The 24278-nt window shown below is 41.7% G+C and overlaps 2 protein-coding genes across 3 annotated transcripts; both read left to right on the top strand.

Annotated features, from left to right (window-relative positions):
- Positions 1 to 717: 717 nt before the first annotated feature.
- LOC148159629 (uncharacterized) lies at positions 718 to 4648 on the top strand. The gene is made up of 5 exons (XM_088005474.1): positions 718 to 866; positions 2110 to 2387; positions 2465 to 2515; positions 3056 to 3184; positions 3301 to 4648. The coding sequence occupies exons 1-5, from the start codon at positions 747 to 749 to the stop codon at positions 3389 to 3391; spliced, it is 669 nt and encodes a 222-aa protein (XP_087861600.1). The 5' UTR covers positions 718 to 746; the 3' UTR covers positions 3392 to 4648.
- Positions 4400 to 13013, top strand: myorg (myogenesis regulating glycosidase). Of its 2 annotated transcripts, XM_014982392.2 has the most exons (3): positions 4400 to 4481; positions 7347 to 7705; positions 8494 to 13013. In XM_014982392.2, the coding sequence occupies exons 2-3, from the start codon at positions 7443 to 7445 to the stop codon at positions 10283 to 10285; spliced, it is 2055 nt and encodes a 684-aa protein (XP_014837878.1). In that variant the 5' UTR covers positions 4400 to 4481; positions 7347 to 7442; the 3' UTR covers positions 10286 to 13013. The 2 variants fall into 2 exon arrangements, with proteins under 2 accessions (XP_014837878.1, XP_087861599.1); XM_088005473.1 differs by lacking the exon at positions 4400 to 4481 and having other exon boundaries at positions 4717 to 7705.
- Positions 13014 to 24278: the final 11265 nt, after the last annotated feature.

Raw genomic sequence — 24278 nt, 5'->3', positions numbered from 1 at the left:
CCAGTTCCTGTCACAGATAACTCAGTGAGATTGCCACAGACACAATGGCCCCCGCAGTGCTCCACAAATTATTAATGCTAGTGTGACGTGCTGACAGTCATTGATTGTGATAGAGTCTATGAATTCTGCAGGGTTTTTCCCCCCCACCCTTCTTTTTAGTTCTGCAGCTCTGTTCAGACTGTTGAAACTTAAAAGCAGCTGAACGGCTCTCGGTGTACGAAGTGAAGCGAGGGCTGTGTTGTTGATCGGGGCCCTCGGAGCTATGGAAGCAGGTCAAGGGCATTGACCCCAGGTATGTGAGTCTCTGCAGGGGGCTTAAAGCTCAGGGAGATTAGTGAGTGCTCAGGTGGCACACAGAGAGTTGTTCTGCTTCAGCAGGGATGATCTTAACCTGTCCAAAACGGACGAGATTCTTCACAACAGCAACAGGCTAAACCAGTAGTTTGATCTGAAAAAGAGGATTGACGCATGCTGTAATGATGCAAAACTTAAAATAAACAGGTGTTGTGGCGCCTTAGATTCAGAGTAAGTGACACACAGCAGTGGAAAAAAGATTCAATGCATACTGCTACAACAATTATGTAATCTTCCCCGGAAGTAAAAACAGAGTATAGGAGCAGAGGAGGCGGGAGGGAGGAGGTGGGGGGGGGGCAGATATAGGTAAGGGGCGGAGCTTCCAGGATACTGCATGACTTTCAGGCAAACTGGAGGTAAGGTGTGCATAAACAGTGAGACGGTTTCTGAAGATGGGTCCCCAGCTCTACCTCACAATGTACAAGGAGCATTTCAGATCTCCGGGCAGAGCAAAAAAAGCTGAACTTCGACCCACCTCAGCCCACCGCAGGAACAACCCTCAGCCACGGCCGGTAAGATGGACAGCCCTCCGATTTTGCATGCATGAGCTTTATTTTTTGTGGTCATGCAATGATTTGTTGACTCTGACAGGAATAGAAAGCTATTCCTGATATGATTTCTGTTTATTTTGAAGAAATAAACAGAAGGCAAAATCGACTCTGGAACATTATGTACTTACAATATGTCATGTGACTGAAAATAAAAGAAATAGAGGAGTACAGATCATGCAAAGAAGGACTTTTGTGTTCCCCCAACACTTCTTTTCTTTTTAAATTTTTAATATGTTCCATAAATATTTGGGAATAAGAATATGACAGATGTCTAAAAGTGCTTTAAGAACTTTTTTTTTTCTTTTATGACACGACAAATTGAGCTGTAAACATCAAATCAGTCATAATGCTGACTGGTTTGCATGCATGTTGTTCATACAGAAAAACAAAATACAGTTTCTTTATAAAGACGGGTCATTTTCTCTTCAGTGAGTAACATTTTAAAAAAAACTTTCCTAATGAACCTTAATTGGATTTCTGTCTGGACTCTGTCTGGGTTGTTTGGACACAAGGATTTGTTCTGGCCGTCTGTTTACGGTCATTGTCCTGCAGGAAGGTGAACCAGCATCAAATCTTTTGCAGCTTCCAACAGGTTTCCTCCCTGGATGATCCTGTTGTCAGGTGCTCTGTCAAGTCTAATCAGCTTCCACGTCCTTTCTGAAGAAAATCATCCCCGCAACATGATGCTGCCACCACCATGTTTTGATGTGGAGACTGAGATCTGTATTAGCAGCAGCAGTAGTAATTTTATGCCACAAACAAGATTTATTTATAGGCCAAAAGGTTTACACTGGACTCTTGGTGTATTTTTTTCTAGTAATGTCTTTCTTCTTGCCTTCCGTAAAAGTCAGATTTGTGTCGTGCACAACGAATAGTCGTCCTTTCAGCAGATTCTGCTAGCTGAGTTCTTGACCTTTGTGGCTCCTCCAGAGCTAAAGTGACCTCTTGGTTGCTTCTATGATTAATGAGTATGATTAATTAATTAGTTACCTTTAGAAAAAAAAAAAAATCCCAATAAAATTCAAAGAAGTTTTGCGGTTGTGATATGACAAAATGCCTCGAGTCCAACGTCAATCAATATTTTTTGCAAGGTGTGTAAAAACTGAATACCAGTGTCCAAACAAAGTTTGTGTTAAAATGAGAGTTTCCTAACTTTTCCTTCTTTAGATTTCTGTTTCCAATCTCTATTTCCTCGACTCCCCAGGACTTCCTGTTTCCCCGCAGTCTTCGGTCAAGCTACAGACCACCGTGCGCTCTGCTCCACCCTTCGCCCCCCGTGGACACCGGCCGGCCCCTTCTCCCCCCTGTGAACCATTTCTCGGCTCACAGTCCGGTCTCGGCCTTCCCTGAAAACCCTTTAGGCAAAACAAATTCAGACAACCCACATCACATGCCTCCTATCCAGGCCCACAAGCTCCAGCTGATAGAGACTCCTGCTGCGAGTGACGGTCAGGTTCCCACCACTCTGAGGAGCCCTAATAAGTAATTATTAAACAGCTCCCCGTTTCGCTTAAAGGTAACTGTAAACACATTCTGACACTGATGGATCTGCTCTGCAGGACAGCAGATTATCAGAGGAATGTCAATCCACTCTCAGCACGACAACTCAGGCAAGTAAACAACCTTTGAACTGAAGTGATGCCGTTTAAGACACACAGTCCCCTTGCATGTTTGTACTTTTTCGCCACAGTGGATTTTGTGTCGTAGTCGACCAACACAGAGCAGAGTATAACTGTGAAGTGAAAATACATTTTGTTACAAATAAAAATCTTAACTAAATCATGATAACTCTGGCTGTTTGTTCACTACAGTGGTCTCTGAGGTCTTCACATAATGTGATTCAATTACACAATTAGAGTCCTGTGACTTCTGTGGACAATTCATTGCACTGGATTTTTGTAAAAAATGTAAATACAAACACACACCACACTGCTCGTATTGTTGTGCGCCAAAATTTAGAGAAAATCATGTTCAGTTTCCCTTCCACTTTGCAAGTGTCAACTATTTTGTGTTGTACGATAAAAACAAGCACAAATGCAATAAACAATGACGTTTTTCTTGTAGCAGATCAAGTAGCATACATTCTTTTGCAAAGTAATATGTCAGTGTATTTTTAAAAAAATGACAGTAAGATCTCTGCCTTACAACAGACCACAAGCCGGAATTCAGTTTCAAACGAGACCACAAACGAGCAACTCTCCTGCAGCTGCAGCAGCTCCTCTCTGCTCTGTGCGGACGCCTTACAGGAAATGTTGCTCTACCAGATCTCAGGATTTTAGGTGCACATTCTCTTGCATGTATCATATTTATTTATTTATTTATTTATTTTTTGGAGGAGAGGACGACTTTAATATTGTTCCTGAAGTCTGACTCTGATCCTGTGCTTTGCCAACAGCGACTGCTACAGCTGCTTCCATGTAGTGAGGCCCTACCAGGCTGCTCACTACGTCATACACCCAGAGTTTGTCTCTGAAAGCCTTTATTAGGAACACCGGAGGTTGCCCTCTTCCAAGCTGGGGAGATTCAGAACGAGAGTCTGCTCAGCTACTTTCCTATCCTCTGCTAATTAACCAGGCCACTCCTGGCAGAGCAGCATGCGGGCTTTTAAATTTCCTTTTTAAATAAACGGCAATGTCCCTCCAAGGGTTGGCTCGTCACGATCAAGTTGGATGAAGAGCAGTCACTCTCTTGTGCTTCCAGTGCATCTGAATGCTATATTGTATTCATACTTTTTCCACATTTGTGAAAAATTTCTTCCAATATTTGTACAGCGGAGGAAATAATTTTTAGAAATGTTCAAATTTTGATTTTTTTAGTGAATACATTTTTTAATGGGACTATTGGCATAAAATTTCTCTACACATACAAAGACATCGAGGCAGTCGAGCTCATAATTGAAGTTGTTGGTAATAATATGAAATAAAACAGGGATTCAGTATTAAACACTTAAAAAAAACTGAGGTGAAAAAAGACGTACAAAGTTAAGATAACTCTTTTATCTACAGGTGAAGCATGGCACAGCTGCCATTCCAAGTCTTAAATAAATGTCAGTCTGCTTTTTTGTGGGAGGCATTTGTTCAATCCAATCCAATCCAGCTTGAATGAATCTTGAAATATATTGAAATATAGATATTGACATTAAGAAAAACAACAACCTTTTCTTACATTGTTCATTCAGCAGGTTAGTAAAGTATCAAAGTTTTTCTAAGTTTAAATATTTCTGATGCGACCAGTTACGTAAAATTAACAGCAAGTGTTAAAATCTGAATTTCATGACATTAACAAGCTCAATGTTTATTTCACACTTTGTACATAGAAAACTGTGAATTCTTTGTGGTCATTAAACTATTGTGTGTTGCTAAATTTAAAGCATTTCTGTAAGCGGCGCAGACTGAAATAAAGGACACGTTTTTCTCCACCTGGACTACATTTCCCTTGTCAGTGTGGGCGTAGATGAAGGCGGGGTCAACCCAGCGCGTTTGGGTTCCTCTCTCGGCCTTTTTTTTTTTTTTTTTTTTTTTTGCTGAGGATTGTAGCAAACAGACTCCAAACCGCTGAGGAGATCGCTGCAGATCGGTAGGGGGAAAACAAAACAAAACAAACAAACAAAAAAAACTTTTTTTTTCCGAACGAACGGTAACAAAAATCTGAATTTTATTGAGAGATACGAACATTTTGCACTGATTCTGTGTTGTTTTTCTTTACTTAACTTTCTCACAACGCCCATAAAGTCGATATATATATATATATATATATATAAAAAACGGGTCGTTCTCCCCACATTGGCTTCTAAAATAAATAGTTTATGTTGTTAATCTGTAACTCATGTTTTGGTCTTTTAAGAGGCATTTTCTTAATCAGTGTGTTGTTGTTACCCGTAAACATAATTATATGTGGGGAGGGGGGAAAAAGCCACATCACAAGTGAAGACCGTTGTTTTATTTCTTGCTTGCAGTTTAACTGTGCATTAAGTCTGTAATACTCAGCTCTGCATGTTCATGTTCAGTGCTATTGACGGCGTCCATAATTAGCATGCGGGGACACGCTGAGAACACCGAGCCCTCAGCTCTGTCTCTCTCTCTCTCTCTGGCACAAACACTTGAAGAAGTGTGACTGGAGCAGCTGCACCGACTAGATCAGCACTTCTTTATGTTTCCCCTCCATGTCTGATAATGAATCAGCTGAAATGACAGATAAAAGCTCACTGTAAACAAACGAATGAGACTGAAAGGAACTGTGTGGGAAAGCGCTTCTCTACAGTACAGTAAAAATCATCCGAGTAAAAGATTTTTGGATTGCTCATTTTTATTGGTGCTTGGTTAGCTTATGTATAAATGAGGTTATTGTTTTTTTTTTTAATAGTTCTGCTTCATAGAATTTATTTAAATTAGCCGATAAAATGGCCTATTTCTTAAATATTAACAGAAGATGTATGACTTCCAATGATGGTTAAGTTTCAAGAAGTTTTCTAATTAACCCTGTCTGGGTCATCATGTGTTTTTCTCCAGTATAGCCTTTATTTTTCACTTAAAGCTGGAAAGGATTCGGTTCGAGAATGTTTTTGTTTTCATCTTGTGCTTGTGTTGAACTCTAAAGTCCACAGTTCTTTGGAAGCTAAGGAAAAACTTGTTATTGTCAGACTGAATTCAAACTCGGGGTCTCCAGCTCCAGTCCTCACCACTTCATGAAGTTCTGCAGAGACCAGGCAGCGAGTAATTATTTTCCGCACTATAAGGCGCACCTTAAAACCTTCAATTTCCTCAAAAGCCAACAGTGCGCCTTATAATCCGGTGCGCCTTACATATGGACCAATATTGAGCCACAACAGGTCTAGCAACTACTGTAAGCAGCCGCTGACTTCATTTTCGCCCGTAGAAGAAGAAGCGCGCGGTGCATGCTGGGATAATTGTCAGAACGCTGGTTTGTTAATAAAGTTTGACTGACCTAGCTCCCTACCGACCTGATAATCAGGTCGTCTGCAGGTCATTTAGCACCACGTTCTCCACCAACATGCTGTGCGCGAACGGAGAAGGGTGACCACCGTCCGGCCACGCCCCGGCCTAATCGCGGAAGGCTCTCCTCACTGACCGGAGTCCGACTGTTTTGTTGACATTCTCTATGTCAACAAAGTGACTTTAGACATTCATCCTTTAGTGCAGCTCCATCTAGTGGATGCATAACGTAACTCCAGCCTCTACTTTAGCGTCTATTCCATGCACCTTATGATCCAGGCGTTTGAGAAGGGGCGCATCTAAAGGCTTCGTTTGGATTGTCTGTGATAGGCTGACACATAGCAGTGTGCATAATTGTAAAGTGGAAGGAAAGTTATACTATTTGCAGATTAAAATCAAGAAAGTATGTTTTATCTTGCATTTTTCGAATCGGGATTTCTAACAGGTTTTCCTCTAGGTGTGACCTTTATTTATCTCCGTCTGTTTCTCCTTCGTCGTCCCTGCTGAAGAGAAGTGTCGCCTCAGCATCTTCCTGTAGCCGCCGCTGCCGTGTTTGAGTGTCTGCAACACCTCCTGAGTTTACGTGGGCCTCTTTGCTGCTTCTTTTAAAACCTCCTTGATTTGCCGTTTTCAAAACACAAATTGCTTCCCTCTCACTTTAGTTATGCACTAAACTATGCGTGGGTCATAAAATTCCAATAAATCTCTCATGAGTTTTTCAGTTTCACTGTATTCCCCGCACTTTTTTTTTATGTTCTGCTGGCAGTACAGAACATTCAGTCAGAGAGAACTTAACCACCTTCACTCCGTTTTTTCATATTCAGCCTGTCCTGATTAACTGCGTGTCAAACCAAGTTACTCAATAGATGTTGCTGTTTGATTTGCTTTGAGGGACAGTAACATTTGCATAAAACGGGTAATGTAGCTTTTTATTGTTCTCTTAAGCGTCAGCCTGTGTTGACACATTTGACTTGCAGCAATCCAGGTTGTGTCCAGTTTGCCTAATCAGGAGTGATACAGCACAGCGTTCAGTATTCCTATCTTGCCTCGTTGGCCTTTGCAGGGCTTTAAGGCTAAAATCCCTCTTTTCTGCTTCTTTACACTTCATTCCATACAAATGAGTTGTTGTCAATTGAACCCATGTGTTAGAATTACTTCCAGCAACATCTACTTTGTCTCTTTAGGGCAAATTTGACAAAGATTTGTTTTCTTAAATCTCATATACATCGTTAAAGTTTACAACCGGACAGGCTAATACCTTCAAGACCTGTGAAATCACTTTGTTCAGCAATGCAGAGGATGATACAAGCCATAGCTTGAAGTGCATTGAGTTGGTATTAAAAGAAAAATGTAGAGCATGTTTGTTTTGTGTGTGTGTGTGTGTGTGTGTGTGTGCGCTTCACATTTTTCCTAGAATTTTCAGATGGTTGAGTGTTTTTTTTTTTTTTAAACCCTCTGTTATCTTGTTTCCCCGACAAACTGCAAACAGACGTGACGACGTGCCTAAAGTCCAATCGGAGGCTCAACATTTTTGATGATCTGCACGACATCACCTCAGGGATTTGGCCTCTGAAAAACACGAGCCATGTACCAAGTGGTGCCCGGCGGCGCCGGGGGCACGATTACAGATGTTATCCCCAAGAAGAAGCACACCAAGGATTCTCGACCCTTGGTTGGAGCTGGAGTCATCGGCCTGTTTCTGGTCATCGCAGCCGTGACTGCCTGGTGTTACTACATAGCCTCCCTGCGCAAAGCTGAGCTTCTGAAGACTCAGCTGCTGGACCTCAATAAGGACGGCTACATTATCCGCAACCAGGGAGGGTCCATTGTCTTCAGAATGAATTTCAGGTTGGTAATTTTTTAAAAATGTGTCTTTGTGTATATAGGTTGTACCTCATCAAGTTAGAATATTATCTGAAAATCTATTTTATTATATTCAAAAAGCTAAAAAAAAAAAAAAGCTAAAAAGCTAAGCTTATAAATGATCCTCACCTTTGCCCAAAATGTTAAAATAAAAATGCTTCCTTTTTCTTATGAAATGATTGAGAAACTTATCTTTTCCTGACATAGTATAGATAATCTCAAAATTGTACTGATTGATCTGTTCCAAACATATACGGAAGATGAAACGGTAGTAAAAAGAGATATTATGGCTTACAACTAAAGAGAATAATTGACCCAGTTCCCCAGTAAAGTCTAATATCACAAAAGACCAACATAAGACCATTTAATACACAGATGTTATATTATGACCCACACAACCTTGGGAGAGGTTGATAACTTGTCTGTACTCAAGCAGACATTCACTGACGCCCTGTGTGAGGGTGGGGGGTTTAGTGTTTTTGATGACTATCTTAGTGCTACTAAAAATCCCAAACTCACAAATCAGATTAACAATGAAAACGACTTTAACACTGAATAGCCAGAAATGCATTTCCATGCACTGTACAAGAAATGATGAGAGTACTTGGGTGAACTGAATGTTGTGTTTTCAGTGCTTGAAAGACAAGTATAACAATTTGAAATTAATTACCAACAGAAGTAAACTTTAATAATCTTCCTATTTATTGCAAAATCATTAGTGTTTTTGTTATCAACAAAAGACTGAAATTCAAATGACTTTTTAATCTTGGCAGATCAGGGACCCTGGACTTGGACTCCTGCTCCAAGGAGGAGGAAATTCTTCGTTGTAGTCGGACCACTGACAGGAAGCTTAAGTTTTTCATAAAGACAGTGCAGCCCAAGGACACTGTGCAGTGCTACCGTGTCCGCTGGGAAGAACTGGTTCCCAACATTCCTGTTGAGCATGCCATGACTTACAAGTTTGCGCACTGGTATGGGGGAGCAGTGTCAGCAGTTCAGCACTGGCCTATTTCTATTTCAGGCCAACAGGCTCCCAAACCGTTTGTCACGAGCGACATCTACTCAAACCGGGAAGAATTTGGAGGAATCTTGGAAAGTTACTGGCTATCATCCAATGCCACGGCCATCAAGATCAACAACTCTGTGCCTTTTCACCTTGGCTGGAATGACACGGAAAAAACTATGTACTTCCAAGCAAGGTATCATGATTCCCCTTTCAAGCCAAACCCGGGTGAGGCTCCTTGTGCTGAACTGAGCTACAGAGTCTGCGTAGGTCTGGATGTGACATCCATACACAAGTACATGGTTCGGAGATACTTCAACAAACCGTACAAAGTGCCTGCCAAAGTCATGTTTGAGCATCCTATTTGGTCGACTTGGGCTATATATAAGCGTGACATTGATCAGGAAAAACTTTTGACGTACGCTGCCAACATTCGCAAGTACAATTTTAACTGTAGTCATCTGGAGCTCGACGACCGCTACACAAAACGTTACGGAGATTTCGAGTTTGACCCAGTCAAGTTCCCTAATGCGTCTGAAATGTTCCAAAAGTTAAAATCGGATGGATTTCTGGTGTCTCTATGGATCCATCCTTTTGTTAACTATAACTCTGAAAACTTTCATCCTCTGGTAGAGCGAGGGCTGTTTGTCCGAGAGCCAACAGGACGGCTGCCTGCGTTGGTTCATTGGTGGAATGGCATTGGCGGTATTTTGGACTTCACCAATCCAGAGGCCCGGGAATGGTTTTCCTCCCAGCTACGTTCACTGCGCTCAAAGTACGGGGTGTCGTCTTTTAAATTTGATGCAGGGGAGACGAACTACTTACCTTGGAAATTTAGCACAAAGAATCATATTCGCGACCCCAGTTTTTTCACAAGGCGCTACACAGAGATGGCTATTCACTACAATGATCGAGCTGAACTGCGCAGTGGTTACCAGTCCCAGAACATATCCTGCTTCTTCAGACCGACTGACAGAGATTCTGTGTGGGGTTATGAGCTGGGCCTCAAATCTCTCATCCCCACAGTGCTGACCATCAGCATCCTTGGGTATCAGTTCATCCTGCCAGACATGATTGGGGGCAACGCCTACGTGAACTACACAAGCGGAGATCGGGCACTACCTGATCGAGAGCTGTACATCCGCTGGCTGGAGCTGTCTGCCTTCATGCCTTCTATGCAGTTTTCTATACCTCCGTGGGAATACGATAACGAGGTGGTGGAAATTGCTCGAAAGTACACAGCCATTCACGAAAGCATTGTGGCGCCGCGGGTCCTCGAGCTGGCAGGGGAGGTTTTGGACACCGGGGACCCGATCATACGGCCACTGTGGTGGATTGCCACTGGGGATGAGAGGGCCTATAAAATTGATTCCCAGTTCCTGATCGGGGACGACCTAATGGTAGCTCCAGTTTTAGAGCCTGGAAAGCAAGAACGAGACATATATCTACCCGCTGGGCACTGGAGAAGCTACAAGGGGGAAAGATTTGACCTCAAGGAGCCGCTGCACCTCACAGATTATCCGGTAGACCTGGATGAAATCGCCTACTTTCTTTGGGTTTAGCGAGAAAGAAAGTGAAAGACTTGATCATCTCATGCTCCCATTTCCCTCCTTTTGTGCCTTTCAAAGAGATTCAAACACCTTGAACTTTTTTCATATTTTGTCACTACAAGCATAAAAGTCAACGTATTTTCATGAATTTTTAGGTGTTGATTTCCTACAAAGTATTACGTAATCTAACGTGAAGTGAAAGGATGCATGGTTTAAAATTGGTCTTTGCACAACTTAATCAGATTTGAAATAGAGCGTCCTGGCACAGATTCTCATTTCTATTTAGGTCTGGATTTTGGGTAATTTTTAGCCATGCATGTCTAAAGCATTCCAGTGTACCTGTGTATGTTTTGATTTAAGGTATCATAAATGACTTGTGAGAAACCTCCAACATTACGTCATGTTTCTTTCCATCAGCAATGACTTTCTTGCTGTTGCTGCCTCGTAAAGTCCAGTTAGTAGAGGGCATAACAGTTTTTATAAAAATCTTCTAGAATTGAGTTTTTGATCTGTGCAACTTCTTGACTACTTTTCAGATTAATGCTCCACTTGCTTGGCCTGTTTGTTTAGGATAGCCATGTCTTGGCAGGTTTGCAGTTTTCCTATTTTTAGATCACAGATTGAACAGCCCTCTGTGAGATCCTCACAGCTATGGACGGTTTTGTAAGCCAAATCCGCTATAAGCTTATCAGCAAGTTTATTGCTATGTTCTTTGGTCTTTATGGTGTTGTTTGTTTCCTTATGTTCTTCAACAAATTGCCTTCAAAGAATTTACTCATACAAATTGACACAGTGGTTTCTCAAGGCAATTGGTTGCACTGGATTTTCTTAAGGAACATCAGAGTAAAAGAGGCTGCAAGAGAAACGTTTCAGAGTTGTAAAATATCTTGAAAGCCATGCATCCCTCGTCAACCTTTTCACAATTACGTTGTGTCATGCCACAAAAATCCCAATAAATACATTGTGGTTTGTGGTTGTAATGTGACAAAATGTGAAAAAGTTTAAGGGGTTTGGATAGTTTGGCACTGTGCATGTACAGCAGGTCACGTGATGTGAAACGTAGGAAAGATCACCGTCCCTAAAATAGCTGTGAACAGGAATTTAACTTGTGAAATTGGAGCAGATATGAAAAGCTTGGTCTTTATTTGATTTTTTTATTTTATTTTAGTTTTTGCTTATTGTTGCCATATTCTTTAGCATTTGCCACTTTTAAAAAACCCCCAGAAATAATCTGTTATCTGTAGCCAGCACTGGCCACTTTATACCATTCTGCCTTACCAAAAGAACTAAGAACACATTTAAACCTCTGTATAATCTCAAGCTCACTGAATAAGCAGGCAGAATCCAGATTTTAGATATTTAGCGCCGCTTCAAGTCTTATATTAAACATGTAGTAAAGAGGGAATATATAAGCCAATAATTGTTTGCCATAAAGCTTTTTTCTCAGAACCATTAGGCAGATTGTACGCTACATGATGATATCCTGTTCTCCTGCGACGCTAATGACTGCTCCTCTCGTCGTTTGTTGATTCTTATCAGGAAGCCAGGTTTAACGCTTCAGCTATCAGGACAAGAAGCCGCAGGTTTAATCATTACATTGCTCTCACTGTGTAACATGGTGCCTTGTAACACGTTTTAGACAAGTAGAAGACGTTTTAAATATTTAATGCTTTTCCTCAGGTAACGGCTTTCTCAAGCTTTGTTGTGTTTAAGGTGTGTAACCTTTATTAATGCTTTCAAACGGCTAGAAACAAGTTAATGTAGTATATATACGGATGGCCGTAACTGGAATCCTAAGTGTTTATTCAGCTTTTTATCAATTAAATGATAAGTAATTATAATTTTGTAAGTCAGTAGCTTAACTGACCTGGATTCCCAGCATAAATGGTACAATATTTTCTTGTCATATTCCTTTAATGTATGTTTTTCAGTATGTTGCTTCAAGCTGCTCGTTTTCCCCGTTCCTTTTTAGATCATCAGTTGTTGCAATATAAGCTGTTTTTAACAGGGTTTTTTGGTAACTAAAGACGAAACGGATGTCAATCATTTGATTCAGGATTGGAGCTTCAGACGGATGCGTTCGTCTGACATCTCAAATGGATACCTAAGAATACCTCCTGTTTCAAAAGAGAAATACTGTGAACAAGTGCCAACTTCATTTGTGCTTCACATATTCAGGCACACATACAATGACATAATTGAACGACAGGATTTTTATTATACTTTTTTTTGTTGGTCTTTCAAAAAATTGTTAGTGAATTCTTGTTCCTTTTTGAAGCTGAAATAAAATATGACATTGAAATTTAAGACCAAGACCTGACCCACTCCTCTCTCTATTAATGTGTGAATTGACCCTTTTTGAAATGTTGTACATTAATGCTCTGTGCCTTTGACCCATAAAGTGGTGCTAACCTGACTTGAGCCTTCAGCTTGCTGCTTCGGCTCTGACCTCCGTGTGTTTTGTTTTTGTCCTTTGACATCTCGTCAAGAAAACATCGCTACGTATTTATAGCGGCTCCCGCTTAGCATCTGTGCCAGGCTCGTCTTTGACACTATTTCTGTCTTATGGCTCGACTGAGTGGTCTGGCTATTTTTGCTTTTGATTCTTTGAGCTCAATGTGTGCCTTTGATGTTTAATTTTTTTTTTCCTTTTTAATATATGTGTTTGGATGGGACTAAAAATCTGCATTCATTCTAATGTGATTTTGTACTAATGTATTAAAAGAATTATGAGACCATCGCTTTTGTTTGCATTTAATCCCTTATTATTTTTCTTTTACTAGAAGTTTCACAGGTGCATCTTAAAAAAATACTAGAAAAACAATGTTAATGTATTTAAGTGATTTAACACTAAAGTTATATATTTTGGTTTTTGTTTCGATGATTTTTAGGATTATGGATAGCGGCAGAAGAAAACTTCAATTCAGAAAAGTAGATTGAATGTTTTCCTGAAAATTATGTACTGGCATACATGGTGCATTTCAACAAAGTTAAAGTATTATTTAAAAGTTAATGTATTTCTGTTATATACAGTCATACATGCTGAAACTGACTTGTGCTTTATGGTTAAATGTATTGTCTTAGTATTATCCAGCTTTCGTTGACCCAGCGTTGTCATTTTACATGGCCTACAACTTTACTTGTGCTTTGTTGTAATGAAAAGAACAAACATTTATTGCAGAGGCATTATCATATGATGGCGCCATGCTGGAGCTGACTGAGCTGACTGAGCTCCCCAAGAGCGACTTGTTCTTTTACAAACGTTTGCAGACCAAGCTGTCTGAATTAAGAATGTAGGGCATAACTGTGAAGAACATGGTCACACGTCTCTAATAAATAATCTTAAACTTGTCTAATACTTTACAAGAAACTGTATTTCGAGTTTTCCTTTGCCGCCAGCCATAATTTTAAAAAAAGGAACAAAAGATGAACGCTTGAAATGCATCCACTTACCTGTAAAGACCCACTATTTGATTTGAATTACAGAAATACATTTAGTTTACAGAGATCCACCTGTAAACTTTGCAGATTGTACACACATAGTCACAAACAAAAGAAATCATCCAGGTCCAAACGCTGACCCCTGACGGACCTCATGATCGAGGCATGTTCTAAATTGTGACGCTGCTTTAAATTACCATCACATAAGCACGTAAATACAAAAACCGATCAGTGGCACATGCAGTTTAAAATCAGCCAGATGTCCTTGCGATCGCTGAGACACTAACCACCTTTAACCTCTCCTGCGTCTGCAAGACATGAAAAATAATGAGCCAGTTGGACCCATATTGAAAGAGACGCCCTTGAGGGACATCTCCAACTTTTCTTTTCTTTTTTTTTTTATACCAGACTCATCATAGGGCAATAATGACAAGGTGATGAAACAATAATGCAGGTTATTTGGAGACTTTGTTGAGATCAATAAATCATCTGGTGGTTCATGATGTGAGGCCAGAGAGCAAGTGATATCAAAGTGCATGACCAGACACCGAGAATTAAAAAAAAAAAGTGTGTTGGGGGGAAGGGATAATCTCAGAGGCTGTGGAAACAATATTTCTTAGTTACGTCATAAAACTTGGTTGTTCAAAAGTCGGCTCAAACAGTCTGGCATCTCCATTTCTCAAAGCTGCAGTCAATCTTTCATATGTTTGGGGAATTTATTCCATTTCGCAGCGCTGGGATATGGTTTAGAACTAGTTCACTTTATCTGCAGATGCCTCATCTGTCTTCAGAATTGATCTTGACTTGCAGCCTGTGTGGGGAGGACATACATTCATTGATTAGCTGTCCGTGTGCTGCTGGGGATCGATATTATTTGTTGGTGTGCTTTCTGCAGTCGCATTGTTTGCTTCTGTCCATCTTTTCACAGGCAGAGCAAATAATTTATGTAGGATCAAAGTTTCTGTGCGAACCGCAAACATTGCTTAAAGAGAGACAGAAAGAGGTTTTTCCCTTTGCTAATTAAACATCGTGACGTTCACTAATCTTTTCTAAATATCTCAGATTCAATGCAGAACATGATTAATAAGTTGTTTTTGCTGACAGTAGACATATTTTGGGGGAATTATTAAATTTTTAAGGATTCATCGCTCCAGGTTTTTGAATTTCCAAAACTAACCAGAGATGTTAAGTTTAAAAAAAAAGTTCTGTAACAAGAACTTGCAGAGCTGCAGTTGCCCAGCAGGGTGCAGTGTAGCTTCACTCTTTAATTCCTTGGCTGACATGTCAGTGGACAGCAGCCCAGATGTTGTCCACACACACACGCACACACACACACAGATGCTTTCGCCAAACAGGACACATAACTGGCAGAGCCCTTCCCCTCTTCCCTCTCCACCTGTGAGCCCACCTGCATGTCCATCTGCAGAGCAGAGATGCCAGTTGTTCTGGTTAGGAGCCACTGTGTCTCAAGTACCTGTCCACATCCTCAATAAAAGACTTCTGTCTGAGAGCGTCTTCAGTCTGACATGCATGACGAAGCAGGTCTGTCGTGCAGAGAAACAGGTAGTTGAAAAGTTAAACTTAACGTTGCCGAGGAAATGGCTGCTGTACCTATGCGCCTAAGGTCGAAGCGTAGCTGTGATGTAAATAAGAAATCAAAGAAAAAGCCTTTTGGGGGTCTGTTTCTGAAGTCTAGCTAAATTGATCTGGAGTTGAGCAACAACACAATCAAAAATAAGCAAATTATTTATCTAATAGTTGAACTTTACTTTTAGGCAAATCTAAGACTAGACGACACACAAAGACGAACATGCTCCAAATTTAATGGAGGGGGGAGGAGGGGAATCCAGCTTCTTCAAATTAAATGCAGACAGGGCATTTACCATGAAACACCACAGGGGAAATAAAACCTCTCTGCACCATCTTGTGTGAAGAGAGAATCTTCGTCCTTAACCCAAGATTTTCCCTCCGTAACTGGAATGACCTCGCATCTGGCGTTGCCATGGCTTGTCTGACAGGAATGCGTCTGTCCTCGGTAGGTAACAAACGAACCCAGCACTTCAGAGACTCGTCTCACAACTGTTTATCTTTTTCACCTGTCTGTTCAGCGCACTGCATCACGCTGACACTCCTGCGCAGCCTTTGTGGATTTGCAGAGCGCATGGCCCTGCCATGAGGGCGGCGTCCTCGGAGGAGAATTTTCTAACTTTTAGAGCGGGCTTTGCAGATTCCCCCGGAAATTACCTGAACTCCTGGAATATAAAAGATCTTAAAAATAAATCCTGATTTTGTTGCTGCGGCATTAGCTAACACTTTGAGAAAGAAAAATGACAGTCATCATGTATATGTTATTCAACTCATATCACAGATCTTCTCTAAGGACAGAGACGGTCATGGAAGACATTTCTGTGTTAGTTTGGCCATGAGTTTTAGGTGATGAGGTCAGTGATAACATCGATGATGACAATGCATTATTAGCTAAGTATTCACATTAGACCAATTTTTTATTTATTCTTTTAAATCTTATTTTTTAAAGAAACTTATGAACCAGGCTCGCAGCATTACACGTCCTCCACCGTACTTAACAACAGATACAAGCAAACATGCTTGGAGTGTTTGTGGTCAAAAGGCCTCGCTGCTGTATTCTCATCCGGCTAAAGCAGAAAGCTCCAGTAATAGTCTTCGTAGAAATCTATGTTTGACGTGGGATGAGAAAGAAGCCTGTTTCCTGGCATGCCTCTCAAACAACTGCCAGGTATAAATATACTGTCTAAAGCTTGTTATAAATACTTAGTGGCTCTAGGGCGTCACTCTGCTGCAGCTCTCTGAGACGGCTTCATGTTTTTTTTCCCATTTGTAGATAACGGCTTTCACTGTAGTTCACAAAGCCTTAGACTTTGTGGCCCTTTTCAGACTTTTAATGTTTGATGACTTTTTCTCCTTGGTTCTCAAATTTCCTTAGCTTTTTGAGACCTTATAACCTGGGACATTTTCTCTTTATCTCTGGAAATAATCGGGTCGGGGTGGCAAGTAAAACTCGATCAAGCTTTCGAGAAAAAAAAAAGTGGTCAATCACAGTTAACTCATGATTAAAGTCGAGGCTGTTAAAGTTCATGTTGCTTTTGAAGGATTTTATTTTTCTTGATACACAAAATCAGCATCTGAAGACTGCTTTTTATATTTACTTTGGGTACATTTGTCAAGCAATACAATTAGTCTGATGAGATGAAACCTTTTAACGTGACAAAAGAGCAAAAACAGAAGAAATTTGCAAGAGAAACAATATTCTTGAAAAGCACTGTTAAAACATTTCCGACTATGAGAGAAACCGATGCTCCAATTTCTTTGATTTATAAAATCATCGGTCAATTTCATACATATTACAATACGATCCTGACCATCAGTCAGCGCCATAACTAAGGACCAGAAGGTGAGACTGATGTGATCTTGAGAGGCTGGTGAAGGCACACAACCATAGGGTGGTAATTCTGCCTTACCGTTGTTGGAAACAGCAGCAGTAAAGCTGTCCAAGATCTACAGTTTACAGTAATGTGTTCTAGTATATTATAATGTAATGAAATCTGAGGAAACGGCAACAGAAGAGAATTCGCTCCCAGAAAGTACAAGTGCAGACTTTGTGAAGGCAGCATGAAGGATGCTCCCCATGTGATCCTGAAAAGGTAAGAGGTCGAACAAAATTTCAGCCACCTGAGAGCAGATGCATAATTGAAATGCGGCATTGGCGCTGCGGCCCGCGCACAAGGCTGTTTGATGGATACTGTTTTAGAATACTCCTGTCCTCTCGTCCTCATGGGGACAAACCTGGGGACAAACCTGGGGAGTGGGGAAGGTGCTTGGGCGGCTCATCTGGGTTTAAGGAGGGAAATTGGTGCTATCCATCAAACACTGCGTTTAACAAATGCTAACGTAGGCCTGGCCAACAAAGGATTCGGATAACTGGGAAACATGTTAGGTGCAGGGACTGCTGAGGGTCTATCAATCAGCCAGTCAGTTCCTTTATTTAACAAGCGAGGGCCACAGACCCTGAGGGCCACACTTCATATTCTGGCTGGTTGGCCATGCAGTTTTGCCTTGTAAAAAGAAGAGGGGGGTGGGGGAAGAGAGGGATGAAGAGAGGGAGGAATGAGGGGTACATAAGGTGGGAGCGTGATGGAGGTGTAGGAAGGTTTGGCCTGTGTCCCCTGCTGCGCTGGCGTGCTTCATCTTCTCAGTGCAGGGGCCTGGAACTGTTGCTTGATGGGATTTTCAGCCCCGTGGCCTCCGCTGTCCCAGCATCCATCTGGAGGGCTGCCGTGTGCACAGCGGAGAGCCAGCCACTCAGCAGAACAGCCATAAAGAACAACCCGCAGGCCAGGCATCGCCACTGATCTGAGGCTCGCGGCTGTGCTCGGCGGACAGGCCAGCACTCTGTGGCACGGTGTCCTGTCAGGGACATGAGCCGATCCCTGAGCTGCTGTGGAACAGAAGATGTGCTCCGAGAAGTTGCAGCCTGCATCCAACCACCGACTCCTTCTAAGCTCCGAGTACTGGAAAGGAGGCTTCGATGTTTAGCACAGAGAGGACTGCCTCTGTCCGTGCTCATCTGTCACACTTAAGAAGGACGCTCAGAGCTTGGCAGCATTTAAGCAGCATGAGAGTCTACTATTTTGTCAGAAAGTTTTTTCACTGTCTTTCATTTTCTAGTCTAGTTAACAAATGCTCCATTTATGTTCGATACACTCTAAAAGCACAGTTTGGGTAATTCTGCACTTGTCCTTTGGTGGATTTAACTTGACAGGTTTGACTTGGCATCCCCATCCATTTTGTTAACATAACTTATTTCTAACCTTAATGAGACCATTTTAATATTATAATATTACCACCTTTTACATTAGGATTTAGATCACAAATGGTCCAGCAGATCCTACAGAGCTAACCACCTGTGTATTTTATAGCAGCAAAACATACATGAGATCCAGCTTGCTATAACTTATACCAGTGTGGAGAGTGTGAAGTAAAAATGTTTCTTTTTTTTTTTTGCTCCTCTGGGCTACCCAGCATCATTACCATACCTCTTCTCTCCTGACGACTGTAAATTCAGCGAATGTAGCCTCATTGTGGGTAAGGTGGGCAGACGGCAGACTGTATAAATAAACAGAGTCTGTCTGAGGGCAGAAACTGTGGCCCCCACCTGCCCGCCATCAATCAATATTACAGCGGCCACTGGCAGCCCAATCACCCTTTTATAGGCCTCTGAAATGATCAAACATCTGCTCACAACCATGCTTCATATACAGACGGATCACACGTACAATATGAAATCCTGCGACAGCGCACGGTCAGTACAATACATTTTTATTCAAATGCGTGTAGAGTGGTGAGCACAAAAGCCTCTGAGATAGATCCCAGGATGAATCGGTGGCGCTCAGCGCTCCGTAAACGCTCAAGTTTTGGACCCGGTGTGCTGAAGATCTACTGGGCTCAACCCGTTCAGCTGCCCGCCGTTTAAAAGTAAGCCACGCCGACGGAAGTTCAGAGACAAAAGTTGAGGCCAGCGACTGGCTTGGCGGCTGTGGTGGACAAAGGTTGCGAGGGGCCTGGTCCGTGGAGAGAAGGAACGAATCCAAGTGGTGCAAGGTTAATGGTGGCTTGGAACGAAATGGATTCAGTGCCAGGGGCGTGCTGACAGGTGATTTGACATGAACAAAGGTGGGCCATCAATCTCCCGATGGCCTATCTGACCCTCCCCCGCCCGGCTGCAGCAGCTAGGGGGCGCTAGGAGTCACGGCGCTCTGACCTGTGCAGGTCTCCAGATAGCCCACCTGCTGTCTGCCTAAAGCTCCCCCTACGGCAAGGAGAGACTCCCATCTCTTCACGCCCGGCTGGCATAATGAAACTGTGATTGGAAGATAGTGAACTGTGACAGGCGGTAGTAGACTCAAAGTCTTCAAGCCAAATTCAAACCTCTTGCTTCGGGATTGCTTTGACAGCGCCTCTTCTCTCATGAATTGCTCTGACAGTTTAATGGCTCAAATGTGATCATCTGGACGAATATTCTCTTTAGACTTTGTTGTGTACTGTAAAATAAGGGGATTTTACTCATGCAACACGAGGAAAAACGTCGTTTGAGACGTACGCCACGTGTGCTTGCACCCTCTCTCTTTTTTTTTTTTTTTAACCACGACAAGACGCAACCCCAGGCAGATTCGGCCCCACGTTTAAAACCTGACATAAATTCCCCGTCACAAATCCCTGGGGGCAGGTGGGCTTGAAGGCACAAAAGCAAATATTTCCGCTCCCAATCCCTTTTAGCATCCACACCTGCTGACCACCCTCCTCTGAAGCTACCCCAGCACCACAAGCCAGCCATTTGTCACAAAGTAATTATAGAATTATCGATTGGCAAGCAATTAACACCTTTCTTCTCTTTTTTCTCATCGCCACCCCTTCCCCTCCTCCTCCTCTTCCTCACCTCCAGCCTTTAATTTGAACTGCGAGAGAAAGAGAATCGGAGGTTTGGGGAGGGGGGCCTCGCTTCAAATTAATAGGGCGACGGGGCAAAATAGCTTTTCTTCTCCTTGCTTTCTCTCTCTTTTTTTTTACACTCCATGTCTTTTCTGCTGATCCATCTTTAAGTGACAAGATGTTCTTAGACCAAACAGTCCATTCATGCCGGCATGAATGGATAATGCTACTAAACTGAAGTTGTGAAAGAAGACTTTACCTGCTTTGTGTGAACCACCAACAGGTTTGGTTGTGAATTTATAACTGCAGCAAAAGAAATACAAAACTGCTCCACACTTTTCTTGCTTGCAGAGAGTTGAAGTGACGTCCAGGATGTGTGGTCCTGCTGGAGAAACTGGTAAATGAAAACATTTTGTCAGTGTATACACACAGTCTTTGACTGAGCAAATCAGAGAATCGTCCCTTTGAACCAAAGAGTTTAGACATTATTTGTAAGGCATGCTATTTGGATACCTTTTGTTTTCATTTATTGTTTAATACCAAGTTTTAAATTAAACAATGACAGAAACAATCTGTGATTTCAAAATGGGACGCAGCTCCACTTTTCTGGTTTGTTCCTACAAAGCAAATATTAACGAGCAGAAAGCGTGGTATGAGAAACACATTTTCTAATTTCGGGTTTTGAGTTAGAACATTTATTTTCCTCTGCCTTGTTGTTAAGAGCGTCACGAGTGACATGACGAAAAGAGGAAACTGACTGTTGAATTTTAATAAACTGCTCAATATCTCATCAATAGAGGTTGTAGCAGAAATACAACGTACTCTACAAATTGTATCAATACTTGCAAATTCAGCATCCCTACTACCCCAGTTCTCTAAAAACACATTTTTCTAAATGAGAGTGACGCTAATTTGACAGCAGTTTAGGAACAATTTGAAATCATTTAGGAGTCTTTCTGTGTCAAGCTGTAGTTTCAATCAATGGTTTTCCCCCCTCAGGATGTTATTCAAAACACATGCAGCAATATTCTCTCTTAAAAAAAACAACACGATAATATTGACCAGCTTTTTCGTGCCCTGCAGCTTCTTCTTGGTTTGTCAAAGAAGAGTCAGCCCAGGGGACGAATGCTGCTGTGGCCATTTGGTCTGAACAGGTTTCCTGGATTTTCTGGCTTAGTTACTGTGGCTCTGGAAGTGTGTGCCAGAGTGTGTTAGAGCCGGGACTATTTCCCCATCTGTATTAGCTCTGGAAAAAAAAGAAAAAAAAAAAGAAGAAAACAGTGCTGGGAAATAACAAAGACATGCTGATTATCATCATCTTATCTGTGTATTGCCAATTTGTATTTGTAATACACAAATAAAACTTACATTTACAAAAACCTGATTTTAAAACTGATGGTCACAATCCTGTTCTCAGAAGTGGGATTTTTGACTGCAAAACGTTTTTTGCTTTGTCAACTTTCACGCCCATAAACGTGAGTGGGATCCCAATTTTTAATCCAGAGAGATAATTTGTGAGCTCTCCAGAAAACACATCTCCACTGCTGACCTTAATGGTGGCTTGCTTTTCATATCTGCACACCAAGAGTGACACTTCTTTCACAAGTGGTTGTAGAAACAGCCTGCATAGCAGGACTTTATACACCTGGAACTCAATGAGTTGGAAGGAGGGATCCAATAATCTTGGTAATATACTCTTACAATCACTTACACATCATCATGCTACTTCCATACCTCTCATTTCTAGTTTTTGAGAAATGACTGTATTCTCATGTTTGTGTAAACATGGAAGAAAATAACATTGTAAGGCAAAAATAACCCAGATTACCTCATATCTGTCCGTTTGCTCTTAAATAAAGACGTTCCAAAACTGAGATTTTTGCCACATTCTTGACAGAAACACGACGAAAGACTAATACTGCTGGTTGACAACGCTTTGCTACAGAAGCATTGTTTATTCATGCAGTAAATGATGGAACCTGTAAGTTGACTAGAAAATATGGACAGATGATCAAACATCATCTTTCATTCAGTAGAACAGGTTGATGAGGCACTTCTCAGGAAATTTGTGTAATGAGCATTAAAAAAAACAACAACAAAAAAACGCAACAGAAGAGCAACAGTTTAGCCTTTTGGTGATGGTCTGAGGCACACTGGGAGGATAATAGAGATATGGGAACGTTGGGTGGGAACAGGGGTTTCTTGGCAGACACGGCAAAGGACTGTGGGGCTGGTCTTGTTCCCAGTTGGTCCAAGACCTCTGAGCACAAGGTGGACACGTCTTATCTGCTCCTATCCCCACCTCAACAACTGCCTTCCAGGCTCTCATTTTCCACATGATTAGCTCGCCACCTGTCCTCCGGCTGGCCCTTGGCCTCCGGGCCTTCAACGTCACACCGCCATTTAGCAAGAAAAGATTTTCACAGAGACATGCTTTATCACTGTGGACCAGAGGGTATAAAGATCTCCCACACTATTCAAGAAACTGTAGTTCAAAGTGATTCCACTGTTCAAACTAGATATTTGCATCCACTATATAAAAAGACAAAGTCTTTTTTTCCCTCCCCCACAGCCTTGCACTAAATCAGACTCATTTGTGTTAAATTAAGTCACTTCTGTAGACATATGTTGAGGCAACACCTAGAGCACACTGGCTCCTTATGTAACATTGTCGAAAAATCAACAGAAGCCGAGCTAAATATCAGGAGGTGAATTGTAGGAATGGGATTGGGAATCTCCTGTTGAGGAGGGAGAAGGGTTGTGTGTCCCAGAGTTGGGTGAACTGTGGTGACCTCTGAGCGGCTCAAAGGTCACACAGAGAGGAAGCAGCTATTACTCTAAAAGTGACATAAAAGTCAGGATGCAGCTTACACATGGATGGAGGAAAAAAAGGACCTTCCATTTTGGTGTTGAGATCCTCTTCAGTGGGACATGTCCACTGGTCTCGGTCAGATGAAAGTGGAATTGTGAAATGTTTGGGACAAAACTGATTTAAGGACACACCTCTAACTATAGAGCACAGAGATGGAAGCACTGTGTTCTGTGGGTACTTTGCAGTAGGAAGGACTGGTGCGCTTCACCATGGCATCGTGACGAAATAACATATCAAGACATCAGCCAGAGTGTTGAATCCTGGGCCTAAATGATGGTAAAATTGTAAATAACCAGCACTTTATCAAGTCTGAGGAAGCACTTTACACTACCATTCACGCCCTGACGACGATAATCAAGCGTAGCCCTGGGTCAGACTGACTGAAGTTAGGCTGCCATGCCCTCTGAACCACAACCAGCAGGCCAAGTGGGAGAAATGTCTCACCCAAGTGACTGAGACAGAGATTTGAACCAGAAATTACAAATTAATGCGGAAACCCTCACTGACCTAAAAGAGGAAAAGTTCAGTCTGATTTAGTGTCAGACAGTAAAAAAGAAGGGCGTGTGTCATTTTATTGAGTGTAGCTGAAAGATCTGGTCATGCTCCAACTTTATAATTAAATCTTGGATCGATCTTTGCTCTGCACATAATAATCTATTCACATTTTGAAAACAAAATGTATAAATGATGCTTTGTGAAGCTTTTAAGTTGACAAATGCAGAGCACCGACGCTGGAATAAGCAGAGCGTGCCACAATTCAGATCGTAATGATGAACCCCATGACCCCTGATTTACTAAGTTTATTCTGTTTTACATGACATTCATTTGAGTGTAATTCTCATAAGCATCAGAGGAAGGCGCCGTTTACCACAGAATAGCCGCTTGAAGGCTCAGCTGACTGCTGAACAATCAGAACCATTTAATCCTCCTGCACAAAGTCGAATAACCTCATCTTGTTTTTTGGTAAAAATCACAGCACCTTGCAATCAGATTAGTCATAAAAAAAAAAAAAATCACTCAAATTCAGTTGCTAAAGTTGTTGGAATCTCCTCAATTATAAAAGCTTGTCTCTTTATTTACAAACTACTAATCAAAATGTACGATAGAATTTGGAATCCAGATGATAGTGAGTGGGACGTGTTATTTTTAGGGACAGAGGTTGATTTCATACCTGCTCTGAATAAATTTTCCACCTGTTTGAGCCCGTTGTGTGATGCACAGTGGCAC

The sequence above is a fragment of the Poecilia mexicana genome, unplaced genomic scaffold, assembly GCF_051168715.1.
Source record: "Poecilia mexicana isolate PSO_F unplaced genomic scaffold, ASM5116871v1 scaffold_5, whole genome shotgun sequence".
Lineage (NCBI taxonomy): Eukaryota > Metazoa > Chordata > Actinopteri > Cyprinodontiformes > Poeciliidae > Poecilia > Poecilia mexicana.
This window is presented reverse-complemented; position numbering and strand designations above follow the sequence as displayed.